Here is a 23143-nt window from a genome sequence, read left to right as displayed (position 1 = left end):
ATATATAATAATTAATAATTTATAATCAGTTACAAACAAGTTCTTGTTCGTTTGCAACAAAATGTGTATGTGTGTGTGTCCTTGGTTTTTATTTTCATGAAACTTTGATATCAGATTTAAAAGACTTATTTTTCCGCGTTCGATGCACGTAACTTTCTCAAAAGGAGATTGCCCAACACAAACAGAAGATAATCAAACCATCACAAACGCTTTCTTACGCGACGCGGTCTAAATAGAAGCGAATTTCCTTGCACCCGAATAAAGAATTGGTACAGCGAGAGAGAAATTCCTTACAAAGAGAAAAATTGCAAAACCGCGCAAGAGGAAAATTAAGAAGCGCGCAATTAACTTTCGAGCGCCCGCCCGTAATCGAAAGATTAGAAATCTCGCGGTTATACCGAAAGAACGTTGGATTGAAATTTTATGTACGAATTTCTCTAATCGTTAATTTTCAACGCGGACGGAAATTAGATGGAAATATGTGCAAGTGTCAACGTACACACATCGCGCGAATGGTGCTAAGAGCGAGCAAAAAAGCATGCCCCGAGATCGTGTTGTCCTAGTTGTCTTTTTATCTGGACTCCGCGTGAGAGGAGAGGAGGAGATACCTGTTCACTCTCTCTACGTCACGCGACGTCTAATCTATGAGAAAGTTGAAGGCGCTCTTTGGAATCCGTTGAGATTGTACGTCTACACTCGGTGAAAAGTACGATCGTACAAATTATATTTTCACCATTATACGAGCAGGAAATAGCGTGTCCACGTAACGATTCGTATAATTCCAAAGTTTCGATCTTTTCTACGCATTACAGCGTTTCGCGTACATTTATTTATTTATTTATATTTTGCGATAATAATAATGATACAGTGATTATATTAGATCGATACAAAAATAATGATAATGCCCACAAATAAAAAAATGTATATGTATTTACACAAAAATTACATATACTATTAATTTAGCAGTATTAAATTTTTCCAATAATCTGTTTTAATATTTATATGACCGGTTTAAAAATCGATGTCTAAGAAACTTATTACTTATATATGCGTTAACCTACTAAATATATTTATATCTCTTAATAAATATGTAAATATTGGTATATGAGAAAACACACATTCTTAGTACTGCGTTCTTTACGAAGATTTTTACAAAATCTATGTGCAAAACTGCAGATCACATTGCTAATGAAAAGAAAAGCTGCATTTCAATAGGTACAAATTTTACACTCATACATAAGCTTTTATATAAATTTATACTTTTGATATCTAATGAGTATATATTATGTTAATTATGCAGTACAATGGATAGTGCACTTATTATCTCGCGAACAATTAAAAATAGAAACAGACAATATCATTTAATAACATAATTCTACAATCTGTAAAATAGATGAAGACGCGTGTTATACTCGTTTATTAAATTAATAAAAAGATTTAGCTGTTATTATTAAAATCATTAAATATATACACAGATATGTATGTATTGTATGTATATACTATAGAAATATTTTTGTATAGATATTCTTGAATAATTAATTCAGAGAAACTAGTATGAAAGATTGATTTATATAACGCTCTGCGTGTATGTTTAATTAATTAAAAATTCTTCTTCTTAATATTATTGTACCTGACAAATCTTCAATTTAACAATTGACAGTAAATTGAATAACTGTGAAATGATAGCAAAATGATAATATTTCGCTATTACGTGTGCATCACATTATGGAATTTATGCGATAGGCCAAGTTAATCGGTCTATAAGTGCATCAATTATTAATTTATCGATCTTACTTATGTTATCACTTCCTTAGATTTACCAGAACAAAGTCCTATTACTATTGTAAAGCACCGCTTTGAGAATAAGATGACATTGAATTCATCGAGCGAGATGTGCGTTCAGTACCAACTTTGATGCAGAGTTTGTTTGCCACTGCATCAATTATTCGTCTGATTGCGCATATGTAACATTCAAACGAATTATTTAATTGATTTATCATTAATCAATAATATTTATTACAAGTATATTACGAAAACATTTTTAATAACTATTTTCATAATTTTTTTCTATAAAAAATGACTACAATACTTTATTATATACGGTCTTATTTTTGTTATAAATTTCTCGTTTATGATACAAAAATTTTTGTTTTTTTAATATTACAAAAAAGGCATATGATATTATCTCTTAAAATCTGTTTATAATTTGATTATAAAAAAATTAATTAATACTTCAAATATCATTATAAATAAAAAGTGATTTACGAAACGTACCCTGCAGAACGGCTATCGACAGTTTTGCAGACAGTCGAAGAAACGGAGAGTCACATCGAAGTCTCGTGGCTGGTTCTATTGGCACATTGGCAAACTTCTCGCATGTGCGAGTCTCCACCACGTATTAAATCGCAATACGATCGACCGTACTGAGCGCGGCGAGCAGAACACTGGCAGTGAGCGGCGGCGACGACGACGATGACGACAACGACGGCGACAACGGCGGTGGCGACGGGCACGACGTCAGCCAGGGTCGCTCCCGATGCGTGCCGCATGAGGAACCCACGCTCAGAAACCGCTCAAGTATCCCCCTTGCACGTTCCAGATATAAAGGGGAACGAATTAATACTTTCACTATTGCTCGGACAGCGAGTGTCCGTTCTGTTTTCCGTAGGTTCGGGATCGGTCGATCACCGAATAGCCTTCATATATATGATTATATAAAATTAATTTACAAAGATTTAATATCTTATCAGTAGTATGCATATTGTTTTTTTTTTTTATATTTTACAGAGTTGATCTTGGCAAGATTTTCTTGTTGGAGGGATTCCTTTTTCATTTGCTACTTTACACTTTTGTTCTTCCAACATTCTTCAAAAGATTTCTTTTCAAAAATTATATAAAATTTCTGGTTTGATATTTGTGAAAACTTGGTCTGTTTTGCCTCAAATCATTTGAATAAAATATTCTTACATTTATCACGGATTAATACTTGATCATTAAATCATGACACACGTCTCTATCCATATATATACATCTCTCTTACATTCTTATTTAAAAATTTTTATTTATAGTTTTAGCAAAAGTTTCTCCATTATTTTCGAGCACGAAGTATTTTCTCGTTGAAGGCGCAAAGATCGCGTGCAACAAAATTTTTAGCAGCATACATCGATTTCATGTTACTTTCACATAAGTTGTTTCGCGCTGACATTGAAGATTTGATAGACGCTTGTTGGGTGATTAAGACTTTCGAACAAAGCCAACATTGGTACGATAATATTGTTACAACGCTGGCACGAATCTTCAATTACATGTTTGTAAACGGTAAGTAATATGATAAATATATGTATAATATGAGACGTGGGTAATCATATCGGCTCATTGTGCGCACGCTCGAATCTGTGACTGACCGCGAAGAAAAAAAAGATTCGCTATTATTATCTTATCATCATGTGAACTTTATTATATAAAGGGCTAATGCTAAAATATACACAAGATAAGTTATTAAAAATGTTCATTATTGCGGTAGTAATAATTAATTATACACATGAATAGAGTCATCTTCTCTACTAGAGGTGAACGATGATCAATTTTCTTTGAGGACTATAACTTTTAAATACCAGATTCGACGTGTTTACTCGTAATTAAATTACAGCAAATACACGTTCGTATGAGACAAGGTCGGCGTAAACAGCGGGCCGCCGTATTACATACTAATCGATTTGTGTCTGTGTTGTGTATGTGTATTGTGTTTATGTGTTTCTTCTCTAAATTCTTTTAATCGCCCCATCAGCTTGCCATATTTAAGCACCGATTACATCGAGACGCTTCGTTATAACGCGTGCTTTACATGTTTTCGCAAGACAAAGTCGTTTTACTTATGCACTAATTAAGTAATTATATTTTATGACGTATCAGATTTTATTTATCTATGATTAGAAGCCAAAACACATTGCTAGCACCATCAAATAGTGCAATTATGTAGTTTTATATAATCTTAAACAAACTATCGAGCTGATAATGACATTTCGCAATTTAACGATACATCTTGTTCATTTTGTATATAGCTAGGTTTTTTTAAGAAATAATATGTAATCACATCGCTTTACTCTTACAGCCACAATATATTAGAAATACAATATTGAAAATATTGCAATGTTTAAATAAGATTTTATTTTAATCTATTGTTTGTTCAGCAGAATGGATAGTACGATCGTGTGACAAATTTATTTTGTGGATGAAAGGAAAAACATCGGGGGAAAGGAGCGATCACGAGAACTAAATTAAAATAATAATAATAAAAAATTGCCGTTTAAACAAATGCAAAACAGCAATAAAAGTATAGATATGAGTAAACTAACGTCGCGACGGATGATGAATGTAATGCGAATCCCTGACTCGCAAAACGCGACGCACATCTTAATAATGTGTATTTATATACTATAGTACGAGACGAATCGCCGAGATTTTAGGAATCCGATGGCAATCTCTTCACGTCGTCGAAATATTTGTCGCCTAATTTATAACGCGATTTATATATGAATTTAAATAATCGGAACTTAATCGCTCCCTTATTTACTGATAAATAGTGACATCTACAGTTTCTCATATCAGCTTGAAAACTGATAGCCAAAAGGGATTACGAGCGTGACATAAGCTATTCACACTCTTGTTATCTCCGATAAATTACATAGTGAAGACCCACGAAACTGCAGGTACATACGCCAAAGGTTAAATAATTATATGTGTTTTTTATATCTAGCATTTGCATATACTTCCGATTACTTAAAGTCGCACGGTTGCCATCTGCCAATTAAAGATATGCATAATTAAATTACTACACACACACACACACACAGGAACCAAAAGCACAGATTTCGAGTTACTTGTAGAATTTGTTAGGTATAAGGAATTTTAATAATTGAACAAAGCATACACGTACAGTTTCAGTAATATTTATATATATATATATATAGCCCAGTCTTACAAAAGAGTGACCACATTGTTCCAAGGGACGGGCAAACATTGCTCACTTGCGTTAAGACTAACAATCGATGTGCTATCAGTTCAAAGTTTCCATTTCCACTGAGAAAGTAGGTATCGTAATATTACAATTATTATAAGCACGATAATTCGAAATCAAATCTATTAGATTCAAATACAAATCCTACTTTCACTCTCCTATATGTTACTTCCATTTTTTTTTTTATTTATGAAAAACAAAGCGGACAAGTTTTTGTTATCTGATTCAGTGTATATAATGCTGGGTGATCACCTTCAAAATTGCCTCAATTGCCATTTTGGCAACATCTTAATATTCGCGGGCTTCCCGAACCGCGGGAAGTTCAGATCGATCACGTTTGTCTGAGGATTCCTCGAGCCCGAATACTGGCTTAAAAGTTTAAAAGTATACGAGCCATAGCTAATTTCAATCGGTGCTGATGCGTAAGTGGCAATAGGCTGGGGCTGTTTCTTGGTGGTGTTTGGATGTTGAAGTCAACGGAGATTGGCGCATCACATGGCATACTTGCGCGTCCATTCACGTGCCAATTCATTGTACTTCTCCCTGTCGGTTTTGTATATCCTGGCTATCTCTGGTACCAATGGATCATCTGGATTTGGATCACACAGCAAGGAGCATATTGACAGCAACACTGTAAAATAATCAATAACGTTAGGTTAGATTTGTAGTATAATTAATATAAAATACATATTTTCAAGCATAATTTAGAGATGATGTACATACCCTTTGATATAGTGAGTGCAGGAGACCATTGCGATCTTAAAATATCCAAACAGATACTTCCATTACTGTTGATATTAGGATGATAGATTCTAGTCGTAAATGCGACCTGTAAGCAATTAATAATAAAAGATTATATCTGGCGAATTTATTCCTGTAAAGTAAAATTAAAAATTTTATTTGTGTAATGTTACATACCTTAGGTGGTTTGAATGGATAATCTGTTGGAAAGTGTATTGTTAGGAAAAATACCCCTCCTTGATACGGGCTGTCGGGCTGAAAGAAAATTGAAATATATAAATCTAATATATTACATGCATTATTTTATAATCACAATCTCTATATTGCTAGTTCCTGATAATGTATATGTTTATTAGCAATCTATTCAGAGAAAATCATTGTGACATATAAAAAAAACAAAGTATATAAAATATAATTATCAATAATAATTTATTATTTATAATTATCAAGTTAATGGAAAATCAATATTATATTTAAAATCAATTTTTTTATATTTTGATGTGTATAAAAACTTTTGTATATAAAGTAAATTCAAAAAGATAATAAAATTTACATAAGAATGTATATCACTTACTGGTCCCATGATAGTTGCCTGCCAGTGGAATACTGGAAAAATATTATGTCCAATAGTTACATGCAAATAATTATTAAATCATGATATAAGTTATATGTTTATTTTAATATAATTTTGATATGTAGATAATCAATAATCAAAAATGCAATTCAAACAAGATCTTCTCTGGAATGTCAAGTCTGTGAGATCTACAACTTGATATATCGATATAATATTTATATACATATATATATATTTTTTTAAATTATTCTAAATATTCATTTATTTAGCGGATGCTTTTGTTACTTACAATCATCTCCCACAGGTCCAGCCGAGCATTGTGCTGGCGGATCTCTGCCAAGATCCTGAAGTTCCTGAAATTATAAATACAGAAAATAACCTTAAAAAGAGAGATTCTAGAAAATATCTGCATATATAATATTCACAGGAGAGAGAATGTTATTTTATATTATCTTAATTGATATTTTAATTATAAAAAATGATATATAATACCTTATTATGAATAAACTTTTGAAATAGGAGTGAAATATATAAATTTATGTTTAGAATAAAAATATAGATTCCCTTTATTTTTTTTATTATACAGCAATAATACTGTATACGTTGTATCCTTATTCATTAGAAGAGCTTTGCTATTTATAAACACATACATATAATACTGTTTTCTTGACATGTAGAACTTTCTAGATAATTCTTATACATATTGTCTAGTAATCAGATGTGAGATCTCGCTCTTATAAACAGAATCAATTTTGAAATCAAATTTATTCACGCGTTGTCTATATATAAAATCTCTTCTATAATATCTTCGTAACAATGAAAAATAAAAGTTAAAAACATTTAAATATCAATAACTATATAGCATATTATGTCGTTTGAATATTAAATAACTCTACGATTACATCAGCTATTAAGATCAAAATGCCATAGATAATGGAGATGATACAGAAGTTATAGAAATAGAAGAGATCTTTCGCTGAACTTTACAATCTCAATGAATCTAAAATTAAACTCTTCAATACTTGGTATCATAGTCCATTCTATGATGAATAATACGAATGACAAATCAAATATTATTGGCCTTCATAATATGGTGACGCACTTTATCAAGCAATTCACTTTGATATACACTATGAGATTTTTACAGCGAATCAAAAAGGGAAAAAAAAAAATTTGTCATGGACACTTTAAGATATATGGGGATACGTGTAAAAACACAAAAGCCCAGAGAAGAGGATGAAAGGAGAGATTTGAGAAACTATCTACAAGCTGATATATTGGAGCACGCGTATATAGAAGCAAAGTGTACGCATAAAATGCACGTTTTTGCGTTACTTCCGGCAATCTATAGAAACAAAACTACACAGAATCCCTTGGGGATTCTCACTGTCACCGCGGCCGAGCCCGGCTGGGGCGGCCGAGAGACGATACGCGCGGCCGCCATCTCCGCCATGCCGGTGCACGATGATCGCGGCCTACGGCGTCGACAACGGCGACGAAGGTCCACCCCGAAGGTGGCTCAGGCCGTTGAACGTTCGCCCGTTCGCTCACATTGCTACACATTAGCTCGACGAGAGTGCTCGTTAAGGGCGTAGAATTGTGCACGGCGTAACGCGACAACGCCCGGTTGGGTGGCGATTGCAACACGAACGGCCGACGTACGGCACCACGTACCTTATTAATTCGCTTTAAAGCCATTTGACGAACTGTGTGTTGATATTAACTGGCCGCAAACCAGACAGCGATACCCGCTAGCCGTGGATCTTTGATTAGGGATTGCAAGATGGCTGCCTTCTAAACGTAGCCCGACTGCGCTGGTCAAGCGCGCTGTCGCGAATCGCGCACGGTCAAACACGCGAACGTATCACGTAAAGAAAGAAGCGATGGATTTTTCAGGCCGCAGGCACGTCGGTCGCGTTTTTAACGCAACGCTTTTCGCCACCGTTCAAACGCCACGTGAGCACAGCTTATTCTTTTCAATCTCACAACCGGGCCAAGGCAGCCACCGCGGATTTCCTTTTATCGGCGCAATCAGCACTTTTTTTCCCCTCGTATGAGCCATCGCCGGCAGATGACGCAACGTGACGTTTCAACGCTGCGGCGAACATTCATGATGCACACACGCTCGTGGCGTCTCGTGTGTGTATGTGAATAATATATATATATCTCTCTCTCGCTCCGTGCATAAATATATATGATGTATCGAAAGAAAAATCAAAAGTACAGGAAGTTGCTGGCGAATAAATTTTCCCGATTGTCTATAGATCTCTATAATTACAACGCTTATTTACAGCGTTTCTCTACAGGATTTCTGTTCATTTATTGTTTGTCACACATTGAAACCAATTTTAAATTTAAATTACTAAGACGCATATACGTCGAATATATTGTCGTTTTTTATCTTAAATTATTCACGAATCAGATTCAAAGATGTTTGTCCTTCAAAAGACAGGCATATTTAATATTATGTATTCTGAATTAATGAGTTGATATATATCTATATACATTTGTGCCCATGTGCTAGTTATGCGCACTATGTATTTTGATCTTTATTTATAAGCTTTATTTATAATCATGTTTTTTTTTTTTTTCAAAGTTTGCAGTGGAACAAAAATTCGTTAACAAAAGAACGCTTTATATTTTCCTCGCATTCTTCGTCATTATTACAACGTTATAAACAAGCGATCGCACATTTAGTATCGCACATTATTATCTGCTTGTTGCTTTAAGATAATACGCACCCGAAGCCTTCTCGATAAAATATATGATGTAATAAAATGCGTGATAAAAATTTAAGCACATAAACAAAACAAGAGTTATACTACTTGTATATGATATTTAAATCTCAAGGATTTTCTTATTAAGGGATTATACACAGATAATTACAATGAGAGAGACATATAATTACATGACTGTTTTTATTAATTAAAAAAAACTACCCGATAGTAATTCAGGCCATCAACGAATGAATAAAAAAAACAATTTTATCGAAGTCTCTCGCATCCACGTTCAATCGATTTCATTTCACTTTCACGACATAAGGGTTGGAAAATTAACGAGAATAAAAAAATCGACGAGTAGTACGAGCCGACATCCATTAAATTTATCGCCATCGATTATGCCAAACATAACACAATACAGTAAACCCCAGCAACTGTGCTCTTGCCGCGTCAAAGTTTACGCGCATCGGAAGAAGAAGACGAAGGACCACTGCAAGAGGAAGAGGCAGGTCTTTGTATACAATCCGGAGGAAGAGATCTGGCACGAGCCCTATATGCATACCCTTCGTCGCGAATTTTCCGACGAGTCTGTCCTGTGCGACTCCAAGATCGAGTTACCTTGGAGGGACATTGCCCTGCCAGTGACAGGCATGAGAATTCGACCCGATGTCACTCTGACACTTGTAGCCGATCAGGAAGCGGACGAGGCTGAAGTAATAAAGCCCATCGAAACCGAGAAGAGGGATTCCACGGGCACCATGGCGCTACCATGGCAGGATCTGCTGATCACGGAGACTCTGCAGAGCACGCTGGTCGACCCGGAGGCCTGCGACTCCTCGGTGGAGATACCCTGGGGTGATTTGGCCTTGGAGAGACCAATGGAGATACGGCCGCCGAAGGAGGACAGGACTTGCGCGCCCGATGACGTCGAGATCCCGTGGGACGAGATTCTCGTGCCGCGAAATATCGTCATCGAGCCTGAGAAGAAGAGGAAGCATCCTTCGTCCGGACAACCGCCTCGCACGCGTGCCGGTGTCATTTGCGCTTCCTGTGGCGTGCATCCTTGCTGTGCGAAGACAAGTGCGGGAACTTCTAACTGGACTGCTACGTGCATGTAGTAGTTTGCGCGTAGACGTATTTATATATATATATATATGTATATATATTTTTTTTTTATATATGTAATTAAAAATAAAACAAAATCCTTTAACAATTTTGTTGAACGAATATTAAAAGTCAAAAACGAATATTAAAAATCAATCTTTTAATATGAATTTATAAAAATAATAATTGTGCTAACAATAAGAAAAATAAATAAAAAACATGCAGGGAATTTAACAAGTACATTATCGATAATCAAGTGCTTGATTTATCGGCTGTTAAGAACTTGTTGCTGCGACCGATCTGAAAGATGGCGCCACCACAGAGTCGCGCTTCGGGAGAATTCGGGTACGTTCGGTCCTCACGATTCGTAATACGCCGTCAGTCGGCACTTGCCAGCGAACGTGAATGGTTGTTTGTTGTAAGTAGACGCGAAAGATAGTGCCCTGAAGAAGCGTCGTGCGCGCAATAATCGAAAATGGCGTAGTAAAACCTAATGCGTTGCCGCAACTCTCGTCGCGTGTTGTCACGAACAGTGATCTTGTAAGATTCCGCGGCGTCGTTTCTCTCTCTCGCGTAGACAATCGACCGAAGTGCGCCATGATCGTGTTGGGCCGACGAACCCGTCAACGTCGTTGAGTGAAAAATTTGTACAGTGTGCATCCCGAGTGTGCTTTAGTGAATCGCGCGGATCGAGATAGGAGATCCCGGCGGTCGATGTCGTCGTAATCGTTCTCATTGTTGTTACGGCACGTTCGCCAACGACGACGCTGACGCGAACGGCCTGAACGTCGCGACGCGACACATCGTGACGTTACGTGACGCGTGACACGCGAGTCACGCAATTACGCGCGTCTTGGCCGCGACGTGCATGAACCCCGACAAAGCGAACGAGGAATGGCCTGTGCGTTCGCGAACAGGATTCGGTGATTCTGCCCGTTCGTGACAACTTGACGACTCGCTCAAATCCGGGCGAGACCAAGATGGCGCCACCGGCATTTTGACACTTGCCGAAGGACGATCCGTCAGCTGGACTTCACCGTCGCCAGCGGGCGATCCGTCTATTATGAGCAGAGAATTCTACGTACCCTGTACGCCTTATACCTATCAAGTAAGTTCCCGAGATCTAATTATTTTCATTCGCGTCCCCCAATGGCGTCCTTTATATCGATGTTTTCGCATTATTAGAGGAAGTAGCCGGTAATACTTCAGGGACGTGTCTCGTAAAGCAAAACAAAGTAAAAAAATCTATACAAACATATAGGTCTTACAATGTTTAATTATAATAACAGTAACATATGCGAAACAGTTTACAATATGTTACAAATATTAGTCTCTCAAAATGTTTCTTTTTATTATGAAGATACTAATGTTATATTAATCTGCGATTAAATTTTAATTTTCTTTAAAGAAGTATTAATACTTTAACAATCTGCTTGCACGATATCATTTCTTCTTTGTATGGCACATTTGATATCAAAATGTCTCATATAGCTGATAATTTTTATTATGAAGATACTAATGATTTTTTTAGATCCAAAGAGAGAGAGAGAGAGAGAGAGAGAGATGGTATAATTTTAGTACTTATATTGAAATGAAAACATATTTCTAAGCATTTTATTTCACAATATAAAAATATTTTTTATCAGCATTTGAAATTATAAAAAATATAATATATTAATTAATATAATAATGTAATATAATATATTAATTATTATTATTTTTTGTTTAAATAACATAAATTTTACAGAATATTATTGAGCTTTTACAGCATATTAACATGTAATTATAAATTATGCATTCTGAGAATATATAACTTATTTTGCTTTGATAAATTTTCAATTTTATCAAACATAAATTTTCAATTTTATCAAACATATTCTTAACGTAAGAATAGCAAGATTTTTATACCACGGTATAGTTGACAAAAGCCACTCGACCCTCGACCAAATGCAATGATCGATACAGAAAATGCACGACGTTCAAATTGATAAGTAGAATTGTGCCGTTGGATAAGTAGAATTATACCGTTGATTTGCTCTGTCTTTATTAGCGATATGATTCAGATATGAGTGATACGGCCGCTAATAGGGAAGCTTCGAAATCAGAGAATTCAGATATTCCGAGACAACTAGCTCTCCCGGATAATATAAATCTTAGTCAATTTGGTCATAGAAAGCCCGATAAGCAATCTTTATTCTCCGCGATAAATCAAAAGGTGAGAATATAATATTTAAGATTCTTCGATAGTAGAACATGATTGAAAGGATACAAATATTTTAAAATAATTTGCAGATATATTCTAGCTGATTTAATTTACATCATTTCGTCATACATTCTATAATATAAACTTTTATAGTAAACTTAACTTGTATTTTTGTATATTTATTGGATTATATGCAAAATGTGATATCGATCAGAAATTCTAATGGAGATGTAAAGACGATTTAATTTCTGTTTTTATTATAGCGCGTAATTATTGATATTTTACGATTAATTGCGGAAATTTCGATTTTATGAACGACGGCAGAATGCAACTATATCTTGAGTGGCTAGGCAATTAATTTATTATATAATTTATTACATTTATTATACCATTAATTAAGCAACTTAATCGGCTCTGCTACATAAGGCGGAGGAGAAACAACACGCGTATTTTACGATCAATAAAAAATGAACGTTGTCTAACGGATATAATGCACAGATTAGATCGAAGCTGCCCACTTTTCATAATCCTTTGAAGCGTTTTATAAAATCGAAGAATCAAAGGGGAATTGATTCCGAAGAAAAGATAAATCACCGCGTAGTTGATTCTCCCGTTTTTAAAAAAATCGACGAGCTCTCGAATCTTGACAGTGGTAAATATTAATATATTCTTAATGAAATGAAATATTTTTTAAAAAAGAAAAAGGAGAGAGATATATCTTACTTTTCTCTTTCTCTCTCTTTCCTTCTCTTTCTCCTATCTGTCTTTGTCAGCGTCTACGCTGAACGAACAAAGTACGGCGAAGAGCGATACCTCGATTTATCGATCCGAGCATCATTCCGTCGCGGATGCTGCAAGGACGCGTGAATCTTGCCAGGACCTCGCCAGTTATTTCTCCGAACTCGACCCCGATGAACCTTCGACCTCCGCTACGAACACCATCATGCTCTCCGCGAGTACCTTCGATCGCGATGTCGAACCGAGTAAGACCTCATGGAAATTCAATCCCACGTTACCGGCTTATTCACGAGATAGATATAGAATCACACACACACGTAACATTTTCACTCGAATCATGTATTCGGAAACGGAAATTCAAAATCGGAATAAATTTTCTTGAAATTATTTTCTCTAAATTATTCCGATCAAGTTATGATTTATATCATAACATGAGCCGGAAATTATAAAAGATATACATTTTCGTCTAAAAGTGCAAAAGTATTTAGTGATAAATTATAAATTACAATTCGATATTCAGAAATTACGCGCGTCGTGATAAATTCTTAAAATATTTATATAAAGTAGGATTTTTTATTTACAATCAAAAGATATTAATATCTTGGTATTGGCTAATTCAGTGACCACATTGCGTTAAAGCTCTCGACTATTTCAAATCGATAAAATTTAGAATTAACACTTAACTTATTGTTAGAATCAAGTATCTTTTAAATGCGTGAAAAAATGTCAAACGCAGCGCCAATTTAACATCTCGCTTCCGTTCGTTTTTCTTTTGCACGACGCGCACGACGTTGCAGACGAGAATCTGCAAAGTACGACAATGACATCGACGACTTCCACGTCACTCGGAAGCTCGGAGATTACCGAAACCGTCTCGAGTTCTATGAACACCGAGGAAGTGTCTGCAACGGATTTTATGGACGCGTTACAACACGGTGCCATTGTCGCGGTGACTCCTATGGAATTGGCGCTCTCCGCTCAATTAGGGTATCGCTGATTACACTTTTCATTTGTCTGATTCATGAGAAATAATATTTCTCAAGTAAAATGAAAATTTTTTTTTTTTTTAATTGACGTGAAAGTAAGGGAAGATTTTTTTTTTAATCTTGATATTTAGTATAAAATATTTAAGGATTAATTTGACAATATATATTCTACGAGATATACATCTCTCTCTGCGCTTTTTCGCTATAGATCCTTATCAGTTTTAATTTTGTATTGTTTACATTTTTATGTGTCAATTTTGTTTTTCTCTACTTTTGACATGAAGCCTCGATACCGCATGATCGAACAGATATCGAAGCAGATATCGAATTTGCAAGTGCGTATAGAGACGATGTTGCGGCTCGAATCCGCAAGCTCGCTCGCGTGCTAACCGCGTTAAAAATCGGTAACGGTATCGCCATTGCGGTCGGTTTACATTCGATCAACAGTATCGGCGACACTCATCGTCAGTAGGATACCCGCCGGAAACGGTCTCGACTGGTTGATCAGCTTGACCCTTATTGGCCCGCGTAAACGATACAGACGAATGAACTTTCGAATGAGATGCCTTGTCGCTTAAGAATTGCACGCAAACATATTTTGCGCTATCATTTTGTGCTTATTAAATGAAACATTCGATACAAGAGGTCTGACTACCTGAAAATAAGAAATCGTATCTCTCTAAAGTTAATGTTTACGGATGATTTATTTTCTAAAAATGTTTCTCGTATATTTATTTATTTATTTTTCGATACAGAGGTCTGACTACTTTAGAATAAGAAATCGTATCTCTCTACAGTTAATATTTACGGATGATTTATTTTCTAAAAATGCTTCTCGTATATTTATTATCTAATATTTCGAAACCATCATATCGCCAAAATATTCTTCAAGGAATATCATTCAATCATAATTCTTATATATTGAGATATCTTTTATAGACATTTTTACGGTATTTCTAAACGCAATACATATCGTCTCATTGAATTCGAACCGCAACGAGTTTTACAGGTAACGCGGGATGCAGAACTGCATTTTCGCAGCTCTTGCTCACTGGATCGTACGGAGATCCTGTTTGATTACTGTCTGTGCTATATGCGAATGGCGGTTACGTCTCTCGGCGTGAGTCACTCGTTTCACGTACACGCGTCTACATCAGGGCATATCTATCAATCATGTCGTTTGAGAAAGTTGCGTGAGGTAACGCGCGCATTGAAACATTAGTTTTGCCGTAAATATGAAATCAGCCGCCGCCGGCGATACCGGTAATTTTCATTTCGCTTAAGTCTTTTATCTCGCTCTTATCTCGTTGCTAATCCACTGCCATTCGTCATTGATTAAACTGAAATCTTCAAATAAATTATTTATCTCATCACTCTTCAACAATTTTTACTTTTAAATATAAACTCTTTGTGTATAAGATTTTAGCAATCTTTTTTAACTTCTTAAATAATTGTAAATAATAAATTCTATTTGTGCATTTTTATTTAATTTTATAATTGAGGAAAATCAGAATTTATTTTGATTGCAAATGCGACATAAATACACTATAAAAGTATTGTTCAATTTTCATTATCTTTCGTTTTTCTTAATTACTGATTTAAAAAAACACAATGTGATATCCGGTTAAGATTAATAATGCGTCGCAGTGACAATATCAGTTATAGCGATCCAGTCATATGAAAGTGGGAAGAAGTGCACTTTCTCTGTGCGCGATATAGATAGGAATTCGAGCAAATTTCTCTTCTCGAGCTTTACTTCGCTTACTTCTTTTCGTGGTCTCATCCTTTGTCCACTGCGGATTCTCTTTAATGAAAGCTTAAATTACGCTTTATCGCGGAATAAGTTCGGTGATTTGTCGGGCAGGCAGGTGCATCCTGGCACGGAATATGGATTCGGGACATCGTACCATGGAGCGGTCGATGTCGGCTTAAGTAGTATACAGAATGTTTCTCAACTCTATTGAACGAAAAGCCTTCATCCAGGAATTCTTAATTTAAAAGTTGATATTTTGCAATAACGAAAATTAAACTGAAAGCTATTATATTATAATTTTTAATATTAAATAATTGATGCAAATTTAAATAATTATTTTATTAAAATAAAGATTAAATGAAGAAGACTTTTCAATTCCAGAGAATTAATTTGCACACAGAAAATATTTCATTTACATATGATTGCATAAATTTTTGGTGCTTTGATATCTTTGTCAAAAAAAAAATTTATAAAAATCTGTAGATGCGAAAGAAATATCGCAAGGTTTTTGAGACATTCTGTATACTAGTACAGACAACTCTGTGGCGTGCCTATAAACTTTTAAAATTTCGATTTCGCGAATAAAAGAGGAAATTAGTCGTCTCGTGGTTCCTACCGATACCATCGATCAAATTTAACAATTCCGTGACATCAATAATTTTAATGAACAATTGCTGATGTCTTTATTTCAAGATAGATCAAAATTATTTCTATATAAGCTGATTCGGATGCGTGTTTGCGAAAACTTATTCAAAATATCGCAGTATATTACATTAAAATAACTAAGCAAGAAAATTTTAGCATCAATTCCACATAAGAAGAAACACTGCACGGATCAGCTATGTAAAAAAAGTTAATAAATCTAATATTTTTCGAAATTTATGAATTTGACATTGCGCAGAAAACTCACTTTTAGCTTTTTAAAAATATAAAATTAATAATTAATTTATGAGTTAAAGAGTACAGATTTTCCCTATAGAATATAATTTAATCTCGAAATCATAAATGTTATTTTATATTGAACTAACTTTTTTATGGTGACTGTACCACGAAAATTTTATAGTGGCGCTGTACACAAAAATTCACAAAAATAAAAATTGTAATACAGGGCAAATTTTTACTTTAACTCATAAATTAATTATTAATTTTATATTTTAAAAGGCTAAAAAAATGCTTTGCGCAATGTCAATTCATGAATCTCGAAATTTATTAGATTTATTAACTTTTGATGTTGTTGATCCGTGCTGTTCCTCCTTAAGTAATAGCTACTAATTTCTGCTATAATGCTTCGGCCTTGTACATTAACTTTCTTTGTTTTACTACGTCATGATACAGTTTGTGAAACGGGTATGAGTCACGCAGCACACGAATCGTTTTATATCAAGCGATAATAAAATTAATAAAGACATGCGCGCGGAGCATTTAATGATATAAAATATAAACGCATGGATACGATTTTGAATACGTATTAATCGATAGGAAATACGAATATGCGGGCTGATTGCATGGATGAACGCACGTGCGTGTTGAGTATAATGTGGGTTCTATTTACCCGTATTTTTCGTGGGCGTCTTCTAATATGGCTTTAACCGGTAATTCGAATACGTACGTGCGTATATACATATCGTGTATGCGTACTCGTAAGTTCGTGCGATAGCGTCTTATTGCTTTAGAAAGTAAAAGTCTCCGTCCTACGATGCGTCACGTGCATGCAACGCGTTTTATCGATGCGAAGTTCCGCATGAAATCGCTTCTTCGCGCAATTATCCATCGAATCGTCTTGTCCTTGGATTTTTTCAAACTCGTTTGCTAAAGATTAATTACAGATGAAACTATAGTGAAAATTTTAAAGTCATAACGTTACTGCAATTATAGAATAGAATGGATAAATCAACTTAATAATATATTTTATGCTTAAGATATACATCTCTAGTTTTTATTGTTTGGTCTTTTAACTCCTCGTTTATAATCTTAAAATATGTGTTTAGAAACTCCCATTTATAGCTTCCATAAAATAAATTTAGATAAAACTTCAGAAGCCTCTCTTTTTTCAATTTGGAGATTTTTTTTATATAAAGTATATTATACATATATTAGATTAATCATTGAGCTACAATTTTTATAGACGTAAGATAGTCTAATGATAATTAATCGAATCTCAGGAACGAGATTAGCAGCGTGTCTGAGACAGTGGGATCAAGAACGCAGGATCAAAGAATAGGCCGGGACGATCCACGGGAATTTTTCGACAGAACTTTACGCATGGTGATTCGCAAGCCAATTTGTCCACGGGAAGACGAGCCCAGCATATACTGAAATTATGTTAGGACCGTCTGTAATTATCGTGAACTGTAAATGTGAGAGATCTTTCTTGGCGAGTATCGTACGGAATATAATAAACTGTCGATGCAAAATTCATAAATAAAGCTTTCGCATGTAAACGCGCGTATGTAGTTTTTTTTTTTTTGAAGCATCGGCGGCACCGTGCGCGGTGAAAGGGGGATTATTCGATTATGCGCGAACGACAAGAAAATAACTTGCCTGAACTCTTCCTTTCGCGAACTTGCGAATCCCTTCAAATCCCTTGCACACGTTTTACATGCTACGGCCGTCGTACGAGCTGTCTCTTCCACTTGCATCGAAGAGGGTTTAAGCGGCATTTTCTCGCACGAGACACGTGCACGTAATATCCGTGAGCGTCTCTTCGTTGCACTAACGATAAGCCAACAGGCTGTGCGCGGGATCGATAAAGAAAAGTTTTCTCTCTCTTGTAAATCGTCAAGATTATATACTCCACTGCCGGGGCGCATTTTCGTGCTATGCTGCGTAACTAATGATTTACGTCAGCTTATTTTCGTTATTATAAGGAACGTGAAAGTCTTTTCATTACAGTGGTTTATCTGAAAATTACGCCTGTTATGGAAAAAGTTCCTCGTAAATATCCTCAGCTTTTAAAACAAATAAGCTTCTAATTATAAACACTTTATTTAACATTCGATAAATTTTTATTTCCAAGATTGCTGCTTTTAAAAACATCTTTCAAGCATGAAATTTATAATATATACAAATTGTCGAGATTAATAATGACACGGTTTACTTCCCTCAGATTACATGATGATCTCGATAACGTATCGAACATCGATTTCTCACAAAAGTGCATGCCAGAGTGCTGGAACAATAGTGAGCTCGTTGATGTCAGTATTATTAGGCATAATTATATTGCGCAATCAACGCATGCAGTGAGGTGTAACATTTATAATTAATCCTTGGCTAACTATGTACGCGTGCATGGCGCGATGTAATCAAGAATTGTAACCGGAAGTAATCTCTCAGCAAAAAAAGAATGAAATACGTATCTGCTTATCTAAATGGCATTAATGTGTTTGCCGCAATTGTTATTTTTGCAAAGTCAACTCTCAAATGTTATCTCAATAATTTATTTGTCCGCCTGATTATTATAATAAAAAAAATTTACACAGATGTTAAAGGAATATGCAGTCAATCTTTTTAATTTGTTATTCTTAGAAATTTTCCTACATTACACATAAGATTATTTTATATATATACATGTATGTTTAAGGATATTCTATCTTATATTTTATTTTCTTGAAAATATTTGAATCTATTTTTTTATGTAGAACGTTTTATCATGCACGCGTGACAATAGGAAAAAGTGAACAATTGAAAAAAAATACAAACGAATTAATTCTGTATCATTGTTTTAATAACGTTGGGTGAAACAACGATCCGTCCTAGTTTTAATACACGCGAACATTAGGCGCTCGCACATGTCCGAATGCCAGTGTTAGAAAGCGAGTTACGCGAGCGCGCGCACCTTTGTTCGCGCTCATTATCCATGCGGTGACGGTGATTCGACGGTAATTTCATTTTTTTTTTCGCCTGCCTATCCTTTTACATAAACGCGACGACGAGAGGGGCATCAAGACAATGACTGAGATACCTCAGCGTTTTGACGACGTAGTGTAGTCGGCGCTGCAACGACTTACGATATAATATTGTTATTGCGAAATGTAATTATACAATCCGTAATTTAGTTGTTGTATATTTTTATAGCATATAGAGAGTATTAATATTATGATTTAAAAAAATATCGACACCGAAGTTGGCATTGACAAGTTTATTGAGAGAATTGCACGGGATTAGAAAGGAAGAGGACGATAGGCTTTTGATTCTGTATAGATTTATCTGAAAGATATCGACATTTTTTATACATTGACTGCCTCGAAATATATAACTCTTTGTCTATCCGTTCGCTAAAGCATCAGATTGGCCAATTATCCAATTTGTAATTGGCGAATTCATTTCGAATGAACGATCAGGATTATTCCGGTGTAGCTTACGTCATCAAAACTATATCGATTACGCTCAAGGGAGTTTCGTACGATCAACGATACCTGGTTTGTAATCGAATGATTCGGCATAATTATATTTTTGTTGTATGTTCTTTATCCATGTAGCTTGTAATGAAATAGCGTCAAATGGTAATACTGCAGATATTACGTAGTCGCGTCTATTGTTCTCACAGAAAACGAGTTCCTGACATTGAAAACGATTCACGTGTCGGCGGCATGCGGCTTTAAGATCCATTTTTCGCGTAACGTGTGATTCCAATTTTGATCACGCGATATTTTGACATTAAATTATTACGGCTGGCAGCAATTATTCAATTTTTTATGACAACGAAGATGTGATAAAATGACACGTGAAATTTTTGAAATGGATCTTGATTATCGGATATGCGTGCAAAATTGCTCACCTTACGAGTTTCTATACTTTCTTTTTAACATTATATTATTCACGCAATTTTGACTTCCGCAAGACGATTATATTCACTTTCATATCCTCGCGATTAATATTTAGATAGATATTTTTATTAGTAAGCTGATATTTAGCGCTAAGACTTTACGATCTTTGCTCTAATCGCTAATGATTATATACATAGCTTTATCGTAAACCATACTTGACATAGCCGATTACGTAAATTTCCGTACATGGCTTATACGAGTATAACATATACTACTGGTAAAAAATTTAAAAATATTTTGACATGGAATCATAAAATGAGAATTGATGTCTTCCCTTATATACTGTTCCAGAATTCTTTTTCGCAATCTACTTGCTTTGCTATATTAAAATTATGTATTACAATCACGTTTTTATCTTCATAAATTTATCTATTTATATATATATTTTAAGATATTAAGAAACAACAAATTCTTGAATTTTATACAATTAATTATAAAAAAGTAAAAAACTTTGACGTGAAATATTTTAAATCTTCCATCAAACACTATACCTTTTCGTTCGTGTCGCATAATTTATATGTTAAAATATGCTTTGATATACTGCTATTGTTACCCTGTGTCGGGGAGAGCCAAGTACATTCGCGACGTTCGCACGATGATATGCACAACAAACGCACAGTAATGTTTATTGATAGAAGCTCAGGAGATTTCACCGGCGCGCTTTCAGCATTATCTGTCCGCTGTATGTAAGAATGGTTTGCATTTCACCGAAAGGAGAAACTCTTGCGGGTCTACGAAATCATCTTACGTTCGCTTTCCATCCTCCTCGACGACTTTGTCCTTGCTCGCGGCACGCACTTCGCTCTCGCGCAGAATGCTCTTTTCATGGATTGTCACGCCGATCAGAACAACATAATCCCGCAGCTCGCCATGTATCATGCAGATGAAAGAACGTTTTTGCCTCTCACGTGTAACGCTAGCCATTTCTTTTCTGGTAAAGCCATCTGCTCTACGCGTTTAAGCCTCTCAAAATTCGATAGTTAATATTTGTAGAAAAGCACGCGCATGTTGAGCCTTGACTAAAAAAATGCGGCATCTTTGTTAACATTGATAAATTGCGAGGATGATCGCGCGAATTATTCGCGATATGAAATCAACATTTTTTGATAATAATAAAGAAGACCTAGTTTTATCGAAAAAAAATTCGCCAAGGAGAGAGCGTTAATCGCCGCAAGTTTCTTTTATTGCCTGTTTTCCCGCCTCGTCTCGCTCGACAGAATCGCGGTTGGAAAATTTATCTTTGGAAAGTGTGTCGATAGTTCTTTTTCAGACGCTCCTCCCGCAGGAACGGAAATGAGAAAGTGTTTCTGAAATCAGAAAATCTCGTGCGCGCAAACGCGATTGCGACGGTCGTAAACGCGCTATTTGATCTGGATGATTCCAGGAGTAGATTGTAGATCGTCTCTTATCGCTTTGTAAAGATTTTATGCGTCCGTTAACGGCAAGATGCGTGGTTTATTTTTTATTTTTGAAAGTATATCCTGTCGAGGATTTCCCGTGTAACGATGCGTTAAGATTCAAACGTGTATATTTATCAGCAATGAAATTTGTGATATGCATACTTGCTGTAAAAGTATAGGAGCACAACAAGTATAACTCGTCGTGTTAACCTATATCAACTTACATCGAACATTTTAAAAATAGATTATGTCTTCTATATTTTATGGATGGATAATTTTCCAAGCTTTTACTTTTGGCCCACGATTTATTGAGTATAAAACGATTGCGAATATTTGATCGCGTCCGTAAAATTTACACGTTGTGTTTCATGAAATAGACTTTTTTATTTATCACAAAAAAAACAGATTGTAATTTATTATTTTTAAGCTGTATTAATTATATAAACTAGAGACATGTATAAAAGGATTTTACTCTTATGGCAATTAATTTGAAAGTTGCGCTCACTTTGAACACATTTAATTTCATTAAAGCAAGCTCATCGAGCGCGGAGAATCCAACGCGGAATCACGTTTTTTTTTCCGCTGCGATGAAGAAATTTCCGCTTGCAAAATTGCGAGTCGAGTTCATAATAATTAAGCCCATTTTTGTCGAGTGTCGCACGGCGAAAAGAAAGTGGAAGAAGGCCTTTCAAGAACGGGACAAATAAAATTACGTTACTTTTACGAGGTGTTCCTAGTCGTATATATATATATATATATATGATGGTGCGTTAAATTACATTTAATGTATTTTTTGCCTCAACGGCATTAAATATACTTTCTCATGTAATGGGCGAATATTACTTTAATGGAGATTATTGCTACATCGTATGCGACTGATCTCGTTGATTGTCGATTAAAACGTAGTGTATTTCGAGATGTAGTCGCTAACTCAGACATCTCCTTTAATTGCTGTCCTATCAGGTATTACAAATTGTAGCAGAGCTGTTGCATTTTCTTCCTATTACATAATTTTCGATATTTCTTCATCAATCTGTGTATAGTGAATATATATTATATATCACAATTATTTAATTTTTAA

The 23143-nt window shown here is 35.1% G+C and overlaps 3 protein-coding genes and 1 pseudogene across 9 annotated transcripts in view; 2 read left to right on the top strand and 2 right to left on the bottom strand.

Annotated features, from left to right (window-relative positions):
• The window catches only part of LOC115237619 (progestin and adipoQ receptor family member 3), an 8564-nt gene extending 6093 nt beyond the window's left edge, over positions 1-2471 (bottom strand). For 2 of the 4 annotated variants that reach the window (XM_029810786.1, XM_029810789.1), the window contains exon 1: positions 2275-2471. The gene's annotated coding sequence lies outside the window, so the exon portion shown is untranslated. Of the gene's footprint in view, positions 1-1794; positions 1946-2274 lie in introns of those variants that run through there. The other 2 variants (XM_029810787.1, XM_029810788.1) reach the window with 2 other exon arrangements.
• Positions 2472-3434: 963 nt separating this feature from the next.
• LOC115237598 (ubiquitin-conjugating enzyme E2-17 kDa) lies at positions 3435-8346 on the bottom strand. Its single transcript, XM_029810752.1, has 6 exons — positions 8007-8346; positions 6622-6685; positions 6333-6364; positions 5936-6013; positions 5741-5846; positions 3435-5648 (listed from the first exon to the last, which is right to left on the bottom strand). Exons 1-6 carry the CDS (start codon positions 8028-8030, stop codon positions 5509-5511), a joined length of 444 nt encoding a protein of 147 aa, XP_029666612.1. The 5' UTR covers positions 8031-8346; the 3' UTR covers positions 3435-5508.
• Positions 8347-9281: 935 nt separating this feature from the next.
• Positions 9282-10460, top strand: LOC115237597 (annotated as a pseudogene).
• An 82-nt stretch (positions 10461-10542) lies between these two features.
• The window catches only part of LOC115237599, a 64256-nt gene continuing 51655 nt past the window's right edge, over positions 10543-23143 (top strand). For 3 of the 4 annotated variants that reach the window (XR_003884363.1, XR_003884362.1, XM_029810753.1), the window contains exon 1: positions 13158-13342. Coding sequence is in view for 2 of the 4 variants with exons in the window: in XM_029810753.1 (XP_029666613.1) it covers positions 13208-13342 (135 nt within the window). In the remaining 2 variants the exon portion in view is untranslated. Of the gene's footprint in view, positions 11265-13157; positions 13343-23143 lie in introns of those variants that run through there. The other variant, XM_029810754.1, reaches the window with a different exon arrangement.

This window comes from Formica exsecta, unplaced genomic scaffold (genome assembly GCF_003651465.1).
Source record: "Formica exsecta isolate Colony F162 unplaced genomic scaffold, ASM365146v1 scaffold30, whole genome shotgun sequence".
NCBI lineage: Eukaryota > Metazoa > Arthropoda > Insecta > Hymenoptera > Formicidae > Formica > Formica exsecta.
This window is presented reverse-complemented; position numbering and strand designations above follow the sequence as displayed.

Bases quoted from the DNA above. Each gene is read 5' to 3' on its own strand.
- LOC115237598 (XM_029810752.1), bottom strand. From the start codon at position 8,030: ATGGCTTTAAAGCGAATTAATAAG. The intron at 6,686-8,006 runs GTACGTGGTGCC...TTATAATTTCAG, and splicing joins CTTTAAAGCGAATTAATAAG to GAACTTCAGGATCTTGGCAG. The intron at 5,649-5,740 runs GTATGTACATCA...ATTATTTTACAG, and splicing joins TGCACTCACTATATCAAAGG to TGTTGCTGTCAATATGCTCC.